Raw genomic sequence first — 22,792 nt, 5'->3', positions numbered from 1 at the left:
TTGCTGCACATGGGCTTTCTCTAGTTGCGGCAAGTGGGGGCTACTCTTCATTGCAGTTCACAGGCTTCTCATTATGGTGGCTTCTCTTGTTGGAGAGCACAGGCTTTAGGCGCGCAGGCTTCAGTAGTTGTGGCACACAGGCTCAGTAGCTGTGGCTCGTGGGCTCTAGAGCACAGGCTCAGTAGTTATGGTGCACGGGCTTAGTTGCTCCACAGCATGTGGGATCTTCCCAGACCAGGGCTCAAACTCATGTCCCCTGCATTGGCAGGCAGATTCTCAACCACTGCACCACCAGGGAAGTCCCTGTTGGAGGATTTTTAATCACAGTTTCAATTTCATTACTTGTGATTGGTCTGTTCATGTTTTTCTATTCCTTCCTGGTTCAGTCTTGGAAGGTTATACCTTTCTAAGAATTTGTCCATTTCTTCCAGGTTGTCCATTTTATTGGCATAGAGTTGCTCGTAGTAGTCTCTTAGGATGCTTTGTATTTCTGCAGTGTCTGTTGTAACTTCTCCTTTTTCATTTCTAATTTTATTGATTTGAGTCCTCTCCCTCTTTTTCTTGATGCGTCTGGCTAATGGTTTATCAATTTTGTTTATCTTCTCAAAAAACCAGCTTTTAGTTTTATTGATCTTTGCTATTGTTTTGTTTCTATTTCATTTATTTCTGCTCTGATCTTCATGATTTCTTTCCTTCTACTAACCTTGGGTTTTGTTTGTTCTTCTTTCTCTAGTTCCTTTAGGTGTAAGGTTAGATTGTTTATTTGAGACTTTTCTTGTTTCTTGAGGTAGGACTGTGCAGCTATAAACTTCCTTCTCAGAACTGCTTTTCCTGCATCCCACAGGTTTGGATCGTCATGTTTTCATTGTCATTTGTCTCTAGGTATTTTTTGATTTCCTCTTTGATTTCTTCAGTGATCTCTTGGTTATTTAGTAACATATTGTTTAGCCTCCATGTGTTTGTGTTTTTTACGTTTTTTTTCCCTGTAATTTATTTCTAATCTCATAGCGCTGTGGTTGGAAAAGATGCTTGATTCAATTTTCTTAAATTTACCAAGGCTTGATTTGTGACCCAAGATGTCATCTATCATGGAGAATGTTCCGTGTGCACTTGAGAAGAAAGTGTAATCTGCTATTTATGGATGGAGTGTCCTATAAATATCAATTAAATCTATCTGGTCTATTGTGTCATTTAAAGCTTGTGTTTCCTTAATTTTCTGTCTGGATGATCTGTCCATTGGTGTAAGTGAGGTGTTAAAGTCCCCCACTATTATTGTGTTACTGTTGAGTTCATCTTTTATAGCTGTTAGCACTTGCCTTATGTATTGAGGTGCTCCTAGGTTGGGTGCATATATATTTATAATTGTTATATCATCTTCTTGGATTGATCCCTTGATCATTATGTAGTGTCATTCCTTGTATCTTATAACATTCTTTATTTTAAAGTCTATTTTATCTCATATGAGTATTGCTACTCCAGCTTTCTTTTGATTTCCATTTGCATGGAATATCTTTTTCCATCCCCTCACTTTCAATCTGTATGTGTCCCTAGGTCTGAAGTGGGTCTCTTGTAGACAGCATATATGTGGGTCTTGTCTTTGTATCCATTCAGTGAGCCTGTGTCTTTTGGTTGTAGCATTTAATCCATTCACATTTAAGGTAATTATTGATATGTATGTTCCTATTACCATTTTCTTTATCATTCTGGGTTTGTTCTCGTAGGTCCTTTTCTTCTCCTGTATCTCCCACTTAGAGAAGTTTCTTTAGCATTTGTTGTAGAGCTGGTTTGGTGGTGCTGAATTCTCTTAGCTTTTGCTTGTCTGTAAAGTGTTTGATTTCTCCATCAAATCTGAATGAGATCCTTGCCAGGTAGAGTAATCTTGGTTGTAGGTTCTTCCCTTTCATCACTTTAAATATATCATGCCACTCCCTTCAGGCTTGTAGAGTTTCTCCTTAGAAATTAGCTGTTAACCTTATGGGAGTTCCCTTGTATGTTATTTGTCATTTTTCCCTTGTTGCTTTCAATAATTTTTCTTTGTCTTTAATTTTTGTCAATTTGATTACTATGTATCTCGGCATGTTTCCCCTTGGGTTTATCCTGCCTGGGACTCTCTGCTCTACCTGCACTTGGGTGGCTATTTCCTTTCCCATGTTAGGGAATTTTTCAACTATAATCTCTTCAAATATTTTCTCAGGTCCTTTGTCTCTCTCTCTACTCCTTCTGGGACCCCTATAATGCGAATGTTGGTGCGTTTAATGTTGTCCCAGAGGTCTCTTAGGCTGTCTTCATTTCTTACTATTCTTTTTTCTTTATCATGTTCTGTGGTAGTGAATTCCACCATTCTGTCTTCCAGATCACTTATCTGTTCTTCTGCCTCAGTTATTCTGCTATTGATTTCTTCTGGTGTATTTTTCATTTCAGTTATTGTATTGTTCACCTCTGTTTGTTTGTTCTTTAATTCTTCTAGGTCTTTATTAAACATTTCTTGCATCTTCTCAATCTTTGCCTCCATTCTTTTTCTGAGGTCCTGGATTATCTTCACTATCATTATTCTGAATTCTTTTTCTGGAAGGTTGTTTATCTCTACTTCATTTAGTTGTTTTTCTGGGATTTTATCTTGTTCCTTCATAGTCCTCTACCTTTTCATTTTGTCTATGTTTCTGTGAATGTGGTTTTCGTTCCACAGGCTGCAGGACTGTAGTTCTTGCTTCTGCTGTCTGCCCTCTGGCAGATGAGGCTATCTAAGAGGCTTGTGCAAGCTTTCTGATGGGAAGGATTGGTGGTGGGTAGAGCTGGGTGTTGCTCTGGTGGGCAGAGCTCAGTAAAACTTTAATCGGCTTGCCTGCTGATGGGTGGGGCTGAGCTCCCTCCCTGTTTGTTGTTTGGCCTGAGGTGACCAGCACTGGAGCCTAGAGGCTCTTTGGTGGGGCTAATGGCGGGCTCCAGGAGGGCTCATGCCAAGGAGTACGTCCCAGAACCTCTGCTGCCAGTGTCCTTGTCCCTGCCGCTTCTGCAGGAGACCCTCCAACACTAGCAGGTAGGTCTGGTTCAGTCTCCTATGGGGTCACTGCTCCTTCTCCCTGGGTCCTGATATGCACAATACTTTGTGTGTGTCTTCCAAGAGTGTAGTCTGTTTCCCCCAGTCCTGTCAAAGTCCTGCAATCAAATCCCACTAGCCTTCCAAGTCTGATTCTCTGGGAATTCCTCCTCCCACTGCCAGATCCGCAGGTTGGGAAGCCTGACGTAGGGCTCAGAACCTTCACTCCAGTTTGTGAGTCACTCACCCAACGGTTATGGAATTTGATGTTATTGTGATTGCGCCCCTCCTACCATCTCATTGTGGCTTCTCTTTTGTCTTTGGATGTGGTGTATCTCTTTTGTTGAGTTCCAGTGTCTTCCTGTTGATGACTGTTCATCAGTTAGCTGTGATTCCAGTGCTCTCACAAGAGGGAGTGAGCGCACATCCTTCTACGCCATCTTGAACCAATCTCCACATAGAGTCTTTATGTCCCAGAGAAAGACCATCCAATGATGATTGTCTCCTCCAGGCAGATTCCCAGCCAGAAGACCCTTCTACGGGTAATGGTCTTGGCAAGAGCTTCTAGCCCCCAAGCCCCCCAGGTGACCAGACCCCCCCACAGCACTCTGGCCCGAAGTCCTGAGTTTCTGTAAACCCATTACTCACGCAAGAAGCTGCACCTGCAACATAGGCAACATCTGCCGCTCCTTCTTCCTTGAACGCTGAAAGATGTTGTTCTCCTCCTCATGAAGGGAGTGGCGGTCTGTTGTACAGGGCACATCCACCAGCACCTGCCCAGGAGTGTTAAAGGGTAAAGTATTAGGGCTCCTTACAGGCTCCTCTTCCTCAGGCCAGGGGTGTTTTAGGCCCCTAACCTGGAGGGTTCTGCAGAGTGCTCCCCTAGCCCATCCCCCCACTGCAGAGCATCTGACAAAGCTTCTCACTTTAACCTGGTGGACAATTGTGAAATAATCAGTGGGAAAATAGTACATCTAAGTATACTCATGGCTAGGCAAAAAACCAAAACCAACATACAAAAAACTGAATTAAGTAATTGATATCAACCTAAAAAGAAGTCTTCAGTGCTTCAGGGCTCTGTCCTTGACTCTGTCCCTAGCTATTTGAATGAAAACATCCAATTTACAGATGATATAATACCCAAAGGGTAGCTAATATATTGAATAACAGGATCAGGATTCAAAATTATCTTATGCTAAAACAATGTCATATCCAATATGGAAAAGTTTTAAAGTGAGAGATGGAAAGTCATTCATTCATTGAGGAATTCCTCAGTGGTCCAGTGGTTAGGACTCCACGCTTTCACTGCTGAGGGCCTGGGTTCAATGCCTGATCAGGGAACAAAGATCCCACAAGCTGCGCAATGTGGCCAAAAATAAATAAACAAATAAAGTTATTCATTTATTTACTAAGAGCCTACTCTGCGATGGGCACTAAAGACCAAAAAACAAAAAACCTACCCATCCCCCCAAAAAAACAGTCCTGTATTTACATTTCAAAAAGTAAAATCAGGACTTCCCTAGTGGTGCAGTAGATAAGAATCCACCTGCCAGTGCAGGGGACATGCATTCCAGCCCTGGTCTGGGAAGATCCCACATGCCACAGAGCAACTAAGCCTGTGCGCCACAACTACTGAGCCTGCGCTCCAGAGCCTGTGAGCCACAACTACTGAAGCCCGCATGCCTAGAGCACGTGCTCTACAACAAGAGAAGACACCGCAATAAGAAGCATGTGCATCGCAATGAAGAGTAGCCCCCGCTTGCCCCAACTAGAGAAAGCCCGTGTGCAGCAATGAAGACCCAATGCAGCTAAAAAATAAATTAAATAAAATTTATTTAAAAGAAGAAGTAAAATCATCTGTGGAAGAGATCTATAAATTTTCAGTCAAGCAGAAATTCCGAGTAAATTAGTAATGACCCAGTGTTCAATATCCTGCTGTACTCTTAGGCTGAATGAATTGATACAGTGTATATCGAGTAAGAGAAATAATGACTACCTTGCATTCTAGTCACGTCGTATCTCAAGAAATGTGATGCGGCTAGCGTCCACAGGAAAAATAGACATTAACTAAATAGGAATGCTCAGAGAAGGGCATAGGAATGCTCAGAGAAGGGCCACTGGAATGTTTAGAAACCACACGATAGAAGAAATTAATACCTTCTGTTTCCAGGAACGTAGTAAACTAGATATCTTGAAACTCTTGTGATACAAAATATCTAAACATAAAATATATTTTTAAGGGCTTCCCTGGTGGCTCAGTGGTTGAGAGTCCGCCTGCCGATGCAGGGGATGTGGGTTCGTGCCCCAGTCCGGGAAGATCCCCCATGCTGCGGAGCAGCTGGGCCCGTGAGCCGTGGCCGCTGAGCCTGCATGTCCGGAGCCTGTGCTCCGCAACGGGAGAGGCCACAACAGTGAGAGGCCCGCGTACCACAAAAAAAAAAAAAATATATATATATATATATTTTTTAATACTTTTAAATGCATAGCTCATAGAAAATTAGAGAAATCCTCAGAAGCCAAAGAAAAACCAGGAGCACAAATCCAGGGAGGGATTCCAGAGCTGAAGTCAATGCCTTCTATTTTTTTTATCTTTTTTAATTGAAGTATAGTTGACTTACAATGTTGTATTAGTTTCCGGTATACAGTGAAGTGATTCAGTAAATATATATATTTACACGTATATATTATATATATTATTTTTCAGATTCTTTTCTTTGTAGTTTATTACAAGATACTGAATACAGTTCCCTGTGCTATAGGGAACTATATTCCCTATAGCACACTTCCCACTAGGCCACCAGGGAACTCCCAGGACCTTGTTGTTTATCTGTTTTATATACAGTAGTTTGTACCTGCTAATCCTAAAACTCCTAATTTATCCCTCCCCCCTTCCCCTCTGGTAACCATAAGTTTGTCTTCTATGTCTGTGAGTCTGTTTCTGTTTTGTAAATAAGTTCATTCGTTTCTTTTTTTTAGGTTCCACATGTAAGTGATCTGTGATATTTGTCTCTGTCTGACTTACTTTATTTAGTATGATAATCTCTAGGTCCATCCATGTTGCTGCAAAAGGCATTATTTCATTCTTTTTTGTGGCTGAGTAGTATTCCACTGTATATATGTACTGCATCTTCTTTATCCATTCATCTGTCAATAGACATTTAGATTGCTTCCAAGTCTTGGCCCTTGTAAATAATACTGCTATGAACATGGGGGTGCATGTATCTCTTTGAATTATAGTTTTATCTGGACATATGTCAAGGAGTGGGATAGCTGCATCATATGGCAACTCTATTTTTAGTTTTCTGAGAAACCTCCATACCATTTTCCATAGTGGCTGCACCAATTTACATTCCCACCAACCGTGTAGGAGGGTTCTCTTTTCTCCACACCCTCTCCAGTGTTTATTATTTATAGACTTTTTGATGAATGCCATTCTGACTGATGTGAGGTGATACCACATTGTAGTATTTTTTTTGTTTTTTATTTTTGGCTGCATTGGGTCTTCACTGCTGCACGTGGGCTTTCTCTAGCTGCAGCAAGTGGGGGCTGCTCTTCATTGCAGTGCACGGGCTTCTCATTGTGGTGGCTTCTTTGTTGCGGAGCACAGGTGCTAGGCATGCAGGCCTCAGTAGTTGTGGCACACAGGCTCAGTAGTTGTGACTCACAGGCTCTAGAGCACAGGCTCAGTAGTTGTGGCACACAGGCTCAGTAGTTGTGACTCGCAGGCTCTAGAGCGCAGGCTCAGTAGTTGTGGCACACAGGCTTAGTTGCTCCATGGCATGTGGGATCTTCCTGGACCAGGGATTGAACCCATGTCCCCTGCATTGGCAGGCGGATTCTTTTTATTTATTTATCTATCTATCTTTGGCTGCGTTGGGTCTTCATTGCTGCACGCAGGCTTTCTCTAGTTGCAGTGAGTGGGGGCTACTCTTCATTGAGGTGTGTGGGCTTCTCACTGCCGTGGCTTCTCTTGTTGCAGAGCACGGGCTCTAGGCGCACGGGTTTCAGTAGTTGTGGCACACAGGCTCAGTAGTTGTGGCTCGCGGGCTCTAGAGAACAGGCTCAGTAGTTGTGGTGCACGGGCTTAGTTGCTCCCCGGCATGTGGGATCTTCCTGGACCGGGGCTTGAACCCGTGTCCCCTGCATTGGCAGGTGGATTCTTAACCACTGCACCACCAGGGAAGTCCCAGCTGGCAGATTCTTAACCACTGTGCCACAAGGGAAGTCCCCACGTTGTAGTTTTCATTTGCATTTCTCCAATAATTAGCAATGTTGATCATCTTTTCATGTGCCCACTGGAGGTGCCTTCTATCTTTTATCAATCCCTAGTAACCCAAAGCCTTGGAGGGCAGAAAACTGGGCACTTGAGGCACAGAATTGGAATGGAAATCCACAGAAAAGTCAAAATCCTTAAAGGGCTACATGCTCAATCAAAGTATGAACTAGGGGGGAAAAAATCAGCCACAATGGGACTTCCCTGGCAGTCCAGTGGTTAAGACTCTGTGCGTCCAATGCAGGGGGCACAGGTTCAATCCCTGGATGGGGAACTAAGATCCGACATGCCACGTGGCACAGCCAAAAAAAGAAAAATCAGACACAACGGAAGACAAGAGAACTTGTCTGTTTTGGCTTTAACTCCAGGCAAAAAGAAAAAAAAGTCTCCCTGAGAATTTGTAACCACTCAGATAGGAGGTTCAAACTCATGATGCCTGCATGATCCAGAAAATCCCCTGTAGAGCAATAAATGGTCCTGGATTGAGCAATCCCCCAAACACCTAGCAAAGCAAATGCAGGTTCCTTTCTGGAGGAATGAAAATCAACGATTAAACCAGGGCTCTTTTAATTAACTAGGCAATGATCATAAGCTCACAATAAACAAAATCAGGCTTTACACTTCTAGTAAAAGCAGAATAGCTTGTAAACCAACACTCCTGGTGGAACAATTAGAAATGCTTGACAAAATATTTAAAATATCTATCTGAAATCATTAGAGATCTACTAAAGAACCAAGAACTGAGGGGCTAAGATCCTAGAGAGGATAAAGTACAGGTAGGTAAGCCAGATGCATTCAGCTCTACTGTGACAAATAAGGGGTTGAGAAGATGAACAGAACTTTCAGCAGTCTTATAGAACTGTGGGGACAAAAACTGGAGTTCAGAGTCCACACCAAGGAGTAGAGGGTCCTAGTAAAGAAACACCTCATGCCTTGAGCTAGAGTGCTGAAATTAAATACCCTACATATAAAGGTAAACTGGAAAAAGAACAGCCCTCACAAACTCCAGCTTTGAATCAGCCTAATTTCTGGCTGAATTAAGATGATCTGCTCTGATGTTAACTGTCAGCCTTAGGAAAATCAAATCCTTTCTAGAGGAAGATATCCAGAGCCTCAGATTATCCCTGCAATTTTTCACACAAAATGTCTGGCATTCTAACAAAAAAATCACTAATACCAGGAGATAAAAGCAAATGACCAAAAACCAAGAGAAAAAACAGATCATAGAAGCTGACCCATGAGATCCAAATACTAGAATTATCATAGTATTTGAAAAAATCATGCGTATGTTCAAGAAGTTAGATGAAAAGACATAAAATTTTATCATTTCTAATTTCTACAGAACTAGAATTTTTTAAAATAATCAGCTGGAAATTCTAAAACTGGAAAATATAATAACTGAAATCAAGAACTCAATAGATGCAGTGAGAATATAAGTTACTGCAGCCACTATGGACAACAGTATGGTGGTTCCTCAAAAAATTAAAAATAGAACTATCATATCATCCAGAAATTCTACTTCTAGGTATTTACCTGAAGATAACAAAAACTTTACTTTGAAAAGATATCTGCACCCCCACGATCACTGCAGCATTATTTACAATAGCCAAGACATGGAAACAACCTAAGTGCCCATCAACAGATGAATAAATAAAGAAAATGCAGAATATGTATACAACTGAATATTACTGAGCCATAAAAGAGAAGGAAATTCTTCCATTTGAGACAATATGGATGGACCTTGAGGGCATTATGCTAAGTGAAATAAGTCAGACAGAGAAAGACAAATACTGTATGATCTCACTTATATGCAAAATGTAAAAAAAAAAAAAAAAGAAAGAAAGAGCTAATAGATACAGAGAACAGAGTAGTGGTTACCTGAGGCAGGGAGTGTGGAAGGTGGGCGCAATGGGTGAAGGTGATTAAAAGGTACAAACTTCCAGTTATAAAACAAATAAGTCCTGGGGATATAATGTACAACATGATGACTATAGTTAGCAATACTGTATTATATATTTGAAAGTTGCTAAGAGGGTAGATTTTAAAAGTTCTCAGAAGTTCCCTGGTGGCCTATTGGTTAGGATTCCGAGCTTTCACGCTGTAGCCCAGGTTCAGTCCCTGGTCAGGGAACTGAGATCCCACAAGCTGTGTGGTGCAGCCAAAAAAAAAGGTTCTCATGATAATAAAAAAATTTGTGGGACTTCCCTGGTGGTCCAGTGGTTAAGACTGCGCACTTCCATTGCAGGGGGCACGGGTTCAATCCCTGGTCAGGGAACTAAGATCCCACAGGCCGCATGGCAGCCAAAAAACAAGAAAAAAATTTGTTAACTATGTGTGGTGATAAATGTTAATTAACTAAACTTATTGTGATAATCATCTCACAATATATACATATATCAAATCATTATGTTGTACACCTAAAACTAATACAATATTAATATGTATGTCAATTATTTCTCAATTTTTAAAAAGACCTCAACAGATGTATTTAACAGCTTATTAGACACAGGTAAGAAAGGACTGGTGAATCAGGTCAAACACGACATCCAGATTGAATCATGATGGAAAAAAGGAGAGAAATATAGGAAAGAATATAAAATTTATATGGGACATGGTGAAAAAGCCTAACATACATGTAATTAAAGTCCCAAAATTATGAGAAAAAAATGAAACAAAAAATTATATGAAGAGATAATGACTGAGAATTTTCTAAAACTGATGAGAAAATCAAACCACAGATTCAGGAAGCACTATGAACCCCAGGCAGGAGATATACACACCACCTTTAAAGGAGGTTTTTTTTTTTGGTGGGGGGCATGCCTCATGGCTTGTGTGATTTTATTTCTCTGACCAAGGACTGAACCCAGGCCCCGGCAGTGAAAGCACTGAGTTCTAACCACTGGACTGCCAGGAAATTCCCCTCAAGAAGTTTTAATAAGACTTATAGTTGACTTCTCAACAGAAACAATGAATAGCAAAATAAATAAGATCTTCAGGGACTTCCCTGGTGGTCCAGTGGCTAAGACTCCATGCTCCCAATGCAGGGGGCCCAGGTTCAATCCCTGGTCAGGGAACTATATCCCATATGCTGCAACTAAAGATCCCGCACAACACAACAAACATCACACGTGCCTCAACTAAGACCCAGCGCAGCCAAATAAATAAATAAATATTTTTAAAAATAAAAAAACAAGACCTTCAAAATGTTAAAAGGAAACAATTACCAATATAGAATTCTATGTCCAGTGAAATTATCTTTCAGATATGGTTTTTAGACTCAATATAATTCCTGGCAAAAGCCCTGAAAGTCTTGTTGTGTAAATTGACAAAATTTATGAAAATACAAAAGAACCAAGAAGAGCCAAGAGAAATTCAAAGATAAAGTTAGAGGATTTAGTATACCAGATATTAAAGGCTTATTATAAAGCCACAGCAATGAAGATAGTATAGTTTCTTGAAAAGAAAGATAAATAGGCCAATAGAACAGAACAGAGTCCAGAAACAAACCCACATATATATGGATACTTGATTTATGACAAAGGTGACAAGGCAGAGCTGTGGAAAATGAATAATCTCTTCAATAATTGATACTGGGTCAACTAAATACCATTTTTAGTATCCTAACTTTGTTCACTACACATAAAAATCAGTTCCAACTGGACTGTAAATCTAAGTGACAAAGGTAAAACAAAAATGTTTCTAGGGCTTCCCTGGTGGTGCAGTGGTTGAGAGTCCGCCTGCCAATGCAGGAGACATGGGTTCGTGCCCCGGTCCGGGAAGATCCCACATGCCGTGGAGCAGCTGGGCCCGTGAGCCATGGCTACTGAGCCTGCACATCTGGAGCCTGTGCTCCACAACGGGAGAGGCCACAACAGTGAGAGGCCCGTGTACCGCAAAAAAAAAAAAAAGTTTCTAGAAGGTAATACTAGAATATCTTTATTACCTTAGGGTAGGCACAGGTATCTTAAATAAGACCTAATGTGAAGAAAAGGGAACCCTCCTACACTGTTGGTGGGAATGTAAATTGGTGCAGCCATTACAGAAAACAGTACAGAGGTTCCTCAAAAAACTAAAAATAGAGTTGCCGTATGATCCAGCTATCCACTCCTGGGCATATATCCAGACAAAACTATAATTCAAAGAGATACATGCACCCCTATGTTCCTAGCAGCACTATTCACAATAGCCAAGACAAGGAAACAACTTAAATGTCCACTGACACATGAATGGATAAAGAAGATGTGGTACACATATATAATGGTATACTATTCAGCCACAAAAAAGAATGAAATAATGCCATTTGCAGCAATATGGATGGACCTAAAGATTATCATACTAAGTGAAGTAAGTCAGAAAGAGAAAGACAAATACCATATGATATCACTTACATGTGGAATCTAAAATATGACACAAATGAACTTATATACAAAATAGAAACAGACTCACAGACATAGAGAACAGACTTGTGGTTGCCAAAGGGGAGAGGGGTTGGGGGAGGGATGGATTGGGAGTTTGGGATTAGCAGGCGCAAACTATTATATATAGAATGTATAAACAGGGTCCTACTGTATAACCCAGGAAACTATATTCAATATCCTGTGATAAATTATAATGGAAAAGAATGTGAAAAAGACTGTATATATATTTGTATAACTGAATCACTGTGCTGTACAGCAGAAATTAACACAACATTGTAAATCAACTATACTTCAATAAAATAAATTAAAAAAAAATAAGACCCCAAAGCATTAACCATTGTGATAAATTAGACTACATTAAGAACTTCTGTTTCATCCTAAGAGGGTGAAAAGATAAGTTACAGAGCAGAAGAAGATATTTATAATACATATATATTCAATAAAGGACTCATATCCAGAATACATAAAGGAACACTCACACATTAAAAAGAGACAAACAAGGGGACTTCCCTGGTAGTCCAGTGGTTAAGAGTCCACCTTCCAATGCAGGCAACACAGGTTCAATCCCTGGTCAGGGAACTAAGATCCCACATGCCATGGAGCAACTAAGCCCGTGCACCACAACTAGAGCCCGTGTGCTGCAACTATAGGGACCACACGCTCTGGAGCCCACGCCACAACTACTGAGCCCGCGAGCTCTGGAGCCCATGTGCAACAACTAGAGAGAAGCCTGCATGCCTCAACGAAGAGCCCATGTGCCACAATGAAAGATCCCGCGTGCTGCAACTGAGACCCGACGCAACCAAAAATAAATAAATAAATAAGAAGTAAATCCTTAAAGACAGACAGGGAATTCCCTGGTGGTCCGGTGGTTAGGACTCCACACTTTCACTGCTGAGGGAATGTGAGGGAATGGGTTCAAACTCTGGTCAGGGAACTAAGATCCCACAAGCCCCGTGGTGTGGCCAAATAAACAAATAAAATAAAAAGTAAATAAAACTTAAAAATAAATAAATAAAAATAGACACATTAAAAAGAGACAGATAATAGGAAAAACAGGCAAAAGACTTGAATTCTCACTTCAAAAAAAAATAGCCAATCAACACATGAAAAGGTGTCCAAACTCATTAGTCATCAGTGAAACAAAAATTAACATCACAATGCAAATACCATTACACGCCCATCAAAATGGCTAAAATGAGGAAAAAATAGTGTATATGTACACACACACACACACACACACACACACACACATATATATATTTTTTTGGCCGCATCACACAGCATGCGGGACACAGGATATTAGTTTCCCGACCAGAGATCAAACCCGTGCCCCCTGCAGTGGAAGGACAGAGTCTTAACCACTGGACCACCAGGGAAGTCCCAAAATAGTATATGTTGATAAAGTTGTGGAACACCAGGAATTTTCATGCACTGTAGGGAGGAATGTAAACTCGCACAATCACTTGGAAAACTCTGACAGTAGTGACTAAAACTGAACATATACATACTCTATGACTCAGAAATTCAACAGAAATGTGTACATAGTGCAACAAAACACATTTACAGGAATGATCACAGCAGTGTTGTTTGTAATAGCCCCAAACTGGAAGTGACCCAAATGTTTCTTACGAATAGAATAGACTATAAATTCTGTATATACACGATAATATATAATACAGCAACAACAATGAATAAACCACTGCCAGGGGCAACAACATGGATGAATCTCACAAACATAATGAGAGAAAAAAGTCAGACAAGAGTACATACTATATGATTACATTTATATGAAGTACATCCACGGTTTTAGAAGTCAGAATAGTGATCACCTCTAGGAAGACAGAAAGGGGCATAAGAGAGTTTCTGGGATGCTGGTAGTATCATACTTCTTGAAAGGGTAGTAATAATATATTTCACTATAAGATCATTCTTTAAGCAGTATACTGTTGATTTGATCACTTCTGTTATACTCCAACGGAAAAATTATTAGAAAATTATGAAAGGTGATAAAAATGACCACAAAATTTAAAGGGAGGGCTTCCCTGGTGGCGCAGTGGTTGAGAGTCCGCCTGCCAATGCAGGGGACACGGGTTCGTGCCCTGGTCTGGGAAGATCCCACATGCCGCGGAGCAGCTGGGCCTGTGAGCCATGGTCGCTGAGCCTGCGAATCCGGAGCCTGTGCTCTGCAACGCAATGGGAGAGGCCACAACAGTGAGAGGCCCGCATACCGCAAAAAACAAAAAAAAAAATTAAAGGGAAACAAGCCTCCTTAAGCAAGTGTTAGCAGAAACAACCACCAGTAGAATTAAACCCCCAAAGAGTTTTCATATTGAAATTATCTAATGTAGAATTAAAATATAAACCTTCCTGGGACTTCCCTGGTGGCACAGTGGTTAAGAATCCACCTGCCAATGCAGGGGACATGGGTTCGAACCCTAATCTGGGAAGATCCTACATGCCACGGAGCAACTAAGCCCATGTGCCACAGCTACTGAGCCTGCACTCTAGAGCTCGTGAGCCACAACTACTGAAGCCCATGTGCCTAGAGCCCATGCTCCGCAAAAAGAGAAGCCACCGCAATGAGAGGTCTACGCACCGCAACCAAGAGTAGCCCCCACTCGCACCAACTAGAGAAAGCTTGTGTACAGCAACGAAGACCCAATGCAGTCAAAAATAATTAATTAACTAAATAATTAAAAAAATATATATATATATATAAACCTTCCTAAATAAAGTAAAACAAACACAGTAAATAATCTGACAGAGCCAAAACCAAATATATCGTGACAATTGTTTTAAAAGAATAAAATTTACAGATTTGTTCACAAAGCAAACCCCAACTCTATGCAGTATATAAGAGACATATCTAAAAGGAAGTGATTTAACAAGGCTAAATATAAAGAGATGGGTAAAGGTATAACTGCAACACCTATAAAAAGAAAGCTGTGCGTGGGGAGGCAGGTAGGTATCTTGCCATGAAAATGCAGAGCTCTGGCACTCCAGCTGATGGCCAGGTAGAGTTGGGGGAGAGATAGAGTTACCAAGAGTGTATGGAGCCCTGAGATAGTATTCTTCTTTGCATCTAAAGTGCTTCACCCTTGCCTAACACGTAGTATGTGTTACTATGTTATAGTGTGCACAACTATTTGTTCAACAAATAAATTAACAAAGACATCTTCAGGACATTAAAGCTGTTTTCAAATGTCTGAAGCACTTTGATGTGAAATGGGAGGCAGCTCACTGTTCTAAAAGGCATAGCTAGGACCGATGAATGGAAATAATATAATAAGGATTGTGATGATGACAATATTATTAAATGCTTTCTATATACCAGGAGCTATGCTAAATGCATTCTTATTTAATCTTCACCTATGTGATAGGCACTACTATTATCCTTATTTTACAGATGAAGAAACTAAAGCCTAAACTGAAAGGTTAACTTGCCCAAACTTCTCTGGCTGATAAGTGATAGAGCCAGGACTCCGATCCAAGCAGTATGACTCTAGAATCCCTGTACCCAACCATATACCATAAAATCTACACATCTTAATTCAATAAGAGGAAGAATTTTCTAACAGCAGAGGTGTTCAACCACCAAACCTCAGTGAGCCCCTGTCAATGAAAGTGTGAAAGCACAGGCTGAATAACGATGATAGCTACTACCTGCCTAATCTTCACGGCCAGTTGATGTACTAAGCACTTTCCCTGGATATGCTCATTACGAATCCTCATAATAATCTTACATAGCAGTGTTTCCTATTTTACAAATGAAGAGGCTGAAGTTCAGCGAGATCAAGCAGCCTTCCCAAAGTAGGTAAGTGGCAACCTTGTGATACAGAAACAAGTTAGGCCGACAGACAGCAGAGGTCATGCTCTCTCCACTCTGCTGCCCCCATACCAAAAAAGCTGAATAGGGGATTCCTACACAGGTGGGAAGCAGGTCTCTCAAGATAACCAAGATTCTATAAGCCTTGGTCTTTCAATTTCTTAGAGTGGCTGAGGCAAGATGGTAAGAACTGGACATATTGGACAAATGTGTCAGATGACAACACAGAGACAATAGCAATATGACAACAATATGACAACAATAGAGACAATATTTTTTACATTTTTAGAAGTATATGTTTTAAGTAAGTGTTTTTAGAATGTGCCAATTAAAAGAAAATACAAATAACTTAAAAATATGAAATGAGGGGCTTCCGTGGTGGCGCAGTGGTTAAGAATCCACCTGCCAATGCAGGGGACATGGGTTCGAGCCCTGATCCAGGAAGATCCCACATGCCGCAGAGCAACTAAGCCTGTGTGCTACAACTACTGAGCCTGCGCTCTACAGCTCACGAGCCACAACTACTGAAGCCCATGTGCCTATAGCCCGTGCTCCGCAACAAGAGAAACCACCGTAATGAGAGGTCCGCGCACCACAACCAAGAGTAGCCCCCACTCGCCACAACTAGAGAAAAAACCTGCACACTGCAACAAAGACCCAATGCAGCCAAAAATAAATAAAATAAAATAAAATTTTAAAATTTAAAAAAATATATGAAATGACTTTCAACTTCATTCATAACAAAATGCAAATTAGATGCTTCAGCTTGGCAAAAAACAAAAAGCTGGACAACATCAATGGTGGCAGGATATGAGGAAACAGTACTCTTATTCATTACCAGTAGAAATGAAACTGATTTGGCCTCCATAGGGAGTGATTTAGTAACCTCTGTCACTATCCTAAGTACATATAAACTGTTATCCAGCAATTATACTCCAAAAACAAAAACAAAAGCTTGAACTTCAAGGCACATTATTAAATTTAAATAAATACAAAGTTCAGAATAGTAAACATAATATACTACCATTCCTTTTTCTTTTTAAACATCTTTATTGGAGTATAATTGCTTTACAATGTTGTGTTAGTTTCTGCTATATAACAAAGTGAATCAGCTATATGTATACATATATCCCCATATCCCCTCCCTCTTGTGCCTCCCTCCCACCCCTCCATGTGGTCACAAAGCACAGAGCTGATCTCCCTGTGCGATGCAACTGCTTCCCACTAGCTATCTATTTTACATTTGGTGGTGTATATATGCCAATGCTACTCTCTCACTTCGTCTCAGCTTACCCTTGCCCCTCCCCCTGTCCTCAAGTCCATTCTCTATGTCTGCGTCTTTATTCCTGTCTTGCCCCTAGGTTCATCAGAACCATTTTTTAATTTTCAGATTTCATATATATGAGTTAGCATACGTATTTGTTTTTCTCTAGCAAAAGGTATTTGTTTTTCTCTTTCTGACTTACTTCACGCTGTATGACAGACTCTAGGTCCATCCACCTCACTACAAATAACTCAGTTTCGTTTCTTTTTATGACTGAGTAATATTCCATTGTATGTATGTGCCACATCTTCTTTATCCATTCATCTGTCAATGGACACTTAGGTTGCTTCCATGTCCTGGCTATTGTAAATAGTGCTGCAATGAACATTGTGGTACATGACTCTTTCTGAACTATGGTTTTCTCAGGGTATATGCCCAGCAGTGGGATTGCTGGGTCGTATGGTAGTTCTACTTTTAGTTTTTTAAGGAACCTCCATACTGTTCTCCATAGTGGCTGCACCAATTTACAGTCCCACCAACAGTGTGGGAGGGTTCCCTTTTCTCCACACCCTCTCCAGCATTTATTGTTTGTAGATTTAAAATACACATTTATATTTGTATATACACAAAGAAAATATTTTAAGAGGATACAGTAGAAAATATAGACAATAGTCATCTGGAGGGAGAGGAAGTAGATGGCTGTGAGACAGGAGTAAGAGGGAAACATACTTTTCCCTGGATACCATGCTGTGCCTTCTACATTTTGTACCATGTACTGTATTAATATTCAAAAATAAATAGGGGCTTCCCTGGTGGCGCAGTGGTTGAGAGTCTGCCTGCTGATGCAGGGGACACGGGTTCGTGTCCCGGTCCAGGAAGATCCCACATGCCGCGGAGCAGCTGGGCCCGTGAGCCATGGCCGCTCGGCCTGCGCGTCCGGAGCCCGTGCTCCGCAATGGGAGAGGCCACAATAGTGAGAGGCCCGATACCGCAAAAAAATAAATAAATAAATAAATAAATAAATAAATAAAATGAGCTTATTCATATTAATTTAATGAGGGTTACTGTGCAACCAAGTGAGTTGCAAAATAAAATAAGCCTAATAATTTTTTTCCAGTCAGACAGGTTCAAACTCTTTTTGCTAATTGCCTCTAATGAAGATAGTAGCCAGTTATCTAAACTGAGCTAACAATTCTACAGATGGCTGTTTTCACCAAATCACCCATGGAGAGTTGGCCAGGTCCACAGTCAGCCATACATCCTCAAATATATATGGCTAGATCTTACCCCCTCAGGCCCTAGAGCCAGGATGGGGATGCCAGATTTGGCTAGCTGAATGTCCCAGGTCAGGAATCACTCACCCGGTCATAGATGTCCCCCTCCAGTTCTCCCCACTTCCTTCCGTCCCATGATGTGACTCGAACTCGATTCCTATCCCTGACATCTTGAGGCACATAACTGTGAAGGACCTTCTGTAGTCTGCCTGCTCGTGAAGTGGACAGATCATTGGCAGCGAGATTGCCTGCGGGAGCATAAATTTTAGGATTATTTTTTCTACTTCTGTAAAAAATGCCATTGGAATCTTGACAGGGATTGCACTGAATCTATAGAGGTTTTGGGTAGTATGAACATCTTATGCCCACAGGAATAAAGCAACTTCAGAGGCCACAGCAAAAGAAAACATCGCACCAGCAATGGTGCTAATGTAGAGTCAGACCAATTCTCAGGCACAGCCAATCAATGCAGACACCAGGGGCAGGTGCAGGTGGAGGAGAAACGTTTATTACATGCATAGCACAGTACTAGACACTCCGGAGTGGGGGCTGCAAAGCAAACACCGACATAGGCCAGAAAGGTTATGTAAATAAATAAAGCAGACCAGGTTAAAACATTTATTTCTAAAGAAATACGTTCTCTCCCACTTTTCTTGAAATATGTGTCTCTCTTCATCTTTGGTAGACACTACACAGTATTTACCCAAAATTTACTCTCCTCTTATTCCTTAGTAATAGAACTCCAATTTTATTTGAGGGAGGGGGAAGCAATATTCCCCGAAACACTACATTTCCCAGCCTCTTTTGACAACCAAGTAAGACTATATGACTAAGTTTTGGTCAATGAGTTGTAGGCAGAATTATTGTGTGGGACTTCTGGGAAAATGTTTAAAAGGAGCTGATACAATCAGGAGATGTGCCCCTTTTGTTCAGTCTTTTCTTCCTGCCTGGAATTTGAATGTGATGACTGAAGTTCCAGCAGTCATGAGGACCATGAGGCAATCCTGGGGATGGAAGCCAGCAATAAAATAGGTTGCAAAAAGCAAGAAGAAGTCCAAGTCCCCTAATAATTGTGGAGTCTCCATACCAGCCCTGGACTGCCTATATCCCAGCTCTCTTATGTAAGAGAGAAATAAACATTTCTTCTTTAAGCCGGTTAGTTGAGTTTTCTATTGTATATAACCAAACCTAATCCTAAATGATTCATCGTCTTTCTTTCATTTTCCCTTTTGTGATAGACACGAGTTCAAGAAATATCTCACTTTGCTCTTGGCTCTACTATAAGAAATAATATTACTGCAAGCTTAATGATAAATGGCAACTGATACGTGGCCTCAGAGTCAAGGAGTGAAAGGGAGCAGTGGGCACTGTGGCACTGTGGTGAAGAACTAGAGAATACACACCTTATCCAATGGTGAACCAGCTTAGTCTTCCCACAAAGAAATATGTCCCAATTTTTGAGGGCACTCGAAGTCAAAATTGGATTCTCTGCTCAAGAGGAATTTGCAGCAGAATATCAACTGAGAAAAGAAAAGTTGGGCTCCAGTTCTGGCTCTACCTCCAACTCATGTAAAAGATTCAAGTTATTGGGCTTCCCTGGTGGCACAGTGGTTGAGAGTCCGCCTGCGCAGGGGACACGGGTTCGTGCCCCGGTTCAGGAAGAACCCACATGCCGCGAGCGGCTGGGCCCGTGAACCATGGCCGCTGAGCCTGCGTGTCCGGAGCCTGTGCTCCGCAACAGGAGAGGCCACAACAGTGAGAGGCCACAACAGTGAGAGGCCCGCGTACCGCAAAAAAAAAAAAGATTCAAATTATTTAATCTCTCTAGAGCTCAATTTCCCCCTCCATAAAATACGAGGGCTGGTCCCTTCTTACCCTGTAATTCCTATCTCCGTGGAATCACAGAGTCATTTGAGTGAGGAGCTGGGATAAGGGTGAGGTGTTGGTAATTCAGCATACCTTAGAAAAGCAACTCTCAGTTACTTCTCCTTGGCCCTTCTTCCTCTTCTGAGTTCCAGTCCCTCCTCATCCAAGTAACCCTACCTTATCCATTCCCCCTTCTGATGGATTCTCACAGCACTCAGTCAGATTAACATAGCCCAGTACCCAGGCTGGGCTCCCTTGAATTGGACCCATTAAACCGTATCAACATTTCTTCTCCATTCTCTCTGGACTTCCAGAGCTGGTGATCAAATGTGGTACCTCTCTGAATCACCTGTAGGACCTACCTTGAGGCTGGAAGCTGACTCAAACTGTGCAAGTTGGCTAATGAGAACTGGAAAAGAAGGATCCAGGCCCAACAAAAAGCTAGGGCATATGGCAAGTTAAGCATGGCTGAGCTCCAGGATCAGTGTGAAAAATACAGCCCCCTTGTGGATATTTCTCAAGATAAAAATACTGCCTATTTAAGGCAAGATGTCGGCCAACGGATGGTTGAAGTGAATACTTACAATGTACAAGGCCCAGCCTGGGCTATACTATTGAGTAAGACTTGGGCCTGTCCTCAAGGAATTTATAATCTTGAGGAGGAAGAAGATGCATACCCAGTAAAGCTCTGATGCAAGGCTAATGTGCTAACAGTTGCAAAGGTCATGCCCATGGTGTGGGAGCACCGGAGACAGAGGCAGCACTTCTCAACTGGCCAGCAGGGATCATGAGGGAAGACTTCCGGGAGGTGGTACACTTGAGCTGAGGCTGGAAAGCTTAAAGGGCATTGACAGGCCAGCTGTGATAAGGTGGGGGTATTCCAGAGAGAATCCATAACATGGCAAAGTTGGAGGCTTATTCAGGCAACAGAGAATAGCAGGTTTTGGCAGAAGCACATAAAGCCTGGGGCAGAATGACACAGTAAAGCTATAACGGGGGACTTCCCTGGTGGTGCAGTGGTTAAGAATCCACCTGCCAATGCAGGGGACATGGGTTCGAGCCCTGGTCCAGGAAGATCCCACATGCCTGGAGCAACTAAGCCTGTGCATCACAACTACTGAGCCTTCACTCTAGAGCCTGCGAGCCACAACTACTGAAGCCCGCGCACCTAGATCCTGTGCTCCACAACAAGAGAAGCCACTGCAGTGAGAAGGCCACTCACCGCAACTAGAGAAAGCCCGTGTGCAGCAACGAAGACCCAACGCAGCCAAAAATAAATAAATTTATTAAAAAATGAAAATAAAGCTATAACAGGCTGCTGCAGCCAGATCTTATCACTTTAGCTGGCAGGTTAAGGAAATGGAACTTAATCTTAGACACAAAGTAAACAGATGCAGAGGGATGAAAGTGTCATGTGGTAGATTAATCAGGGCTCTGTTTTAATCTGCCTTCAGAGACCTTGCTCTGATCACCAGTCTTCCCTGGCCAACTAACAGAGAAAGAGAGAAAATCATTGCAAACAGAAAAAACACACCAGCTTAGCAAGCAAGCACTATTTTACCTGTGACCCAGACCAGAAAGCCCATCATATTTAGTGTGCCCTTGACTGGGTGAGGTTGGGAGCCCTCCCTGCCAAGACACCAGCCCTCTGACTTACGGCAACAGCCAGTCTGAAGCAATGCTAGTGTCTTTCCCCCAGGGGCGGCACACAGGTCAAGCACAGTGTCACCAGGCTGCAGGCCGAGGGCCAGGACAGGCAGCAAGGAGGCAGCATCCATCAGGTAGTAATCCATGACACCCAGGCTGCCAAGCCTAGAAGAGAGGAGACCACCTTAGAGTCAAATTCCAAGTCAGGAGACCCACTGGAAATCAAGGTCACAAGTCCATGCCCTCAGGGGCTACTGAGCTCTACTCAGCAAAAACTAATTTCTCAGACCCACACTCAGTTGTGTACTTACTCATTCATTCATCTACATAGCAGCCAGAGTAGCCTTTTAAAACATAGATCAACTCACTCTATTTCAGCCACACCAGCCATCTTGCTATTCCTTAATTAAGCCACGCATACTCCTGTCTCAGGCTTTTGTAGTTGTGCTTTTTGCCTACAACACTCTTCCTCCAAATATCCCTCATTTGCTTCCTCACTTCTTTCAGGTCCTCCTCAAAAGTTACCTCATCAAAGAGGCACTGGCATACCCTGACTACTCCATCTAAAAATAGCAGCCCCCTACTCCCATCTATCTATCTTGCATTCTTTTTCTTTAAAGTATTTATTATTCACTTTATATGTATAGGTTTGTGTGTATTTTACCCCTTCTCTCTCTCCCTATTAGAATGAAGGTAGGGACTTTGTCTTGCTTTGTTCATTATAACATCCCCAACACCTGAAACAGTGAATGGCATGTAGTAAGAACTCAGTTTTATTAGGTTACATATTGAGATACAAAGTGCTTTGTGGGTTCAGGAAAGAGTGCCATCCACTGTGCCTGTCAGAGTCAGAGTTACCTGAGTTAGATCTGATGAAGGAATGGGCCTTCATTTGGTTAAAAAAAAAACAGAAGAGGAGCATTCCAAGCAGAAGAAAAAAGAAAAAGAAAAGGCACAGATGCATGCAAACTCATAACTTCTTTCAGACACAGTGAGAAATCTGGTGTGTTAGAAATACAAGGTACATTAGATTGAAGTTGGAAAGCAGATAGAGGCCAAGGCGGTAAAAGGTCTTAAACCCTACGCTAAGGAGTTTGGACTATAACCTGTAGGCAGTTACCAAAAGTTTTTAAAGAAAATGACATGGGGGCTTCCCTGGTGGCGCAGTGGTTGAGAGTCCACCT

General features: G+C 41.8%; 1 protein-coding gene across 4 annotated transcripts in view; it reads right to left on the bottom strand.

Annotated features, from left to right (window-relative positions):
• The window catches only part of NSUN4 (NOP2/Sun RNA methyltransferase 4), a 34,374-nt gene that overhangs the window by 3,981 nt on the left and 7,601 nt on the right, over positions 1-22,792 (bottom strand). For 2 of the 4 annotated variants that reach the window (XM_065883107.1, XM_065883120.1), the window contains exons 3-5: positions 21,619-21,773; positions 18,183-18,343; positions 3,686-3,810 (exon numbers count right to left, since the gene is read on the bottom strand). In XM_065883107.1, coding sequence (XP_065739179.1) covers positions 3,686-3,810; positions 18,183-18,343; positions 21,619-21,773 — 441 coding nt within the window. The remainder of the gene's footprint in view (positions 1-3,685; positions 3,811-18,182; positions 18,344-21,618; positions 21,774-22,792) is intronic. The other 2 variants (XM_065883112.1, XM_065883128.1) reach the window with 2 other exon arrangements.

The sequence above is a fragment of the Phocoena phocoena genome, chromosome 1 (assembly GCF_963924675.1).
Source record: "Phocoena phocoena chromosome 1, mPhoPho1.1, whole genome shotgun sequence".
In the NCBI taxonomy this organism is placed as follows: domain Eukaryota; kingdom Metazoa; phylum Chordata; class Mammalia; order Artiodactyla; family Phocoenidae; genus Phocoena; species Phocoena phocoena.
Note: the sequence above shows the minus strand (reverse complement) of the source record. Positions and strands in the feature narration are given on the sequence as shown.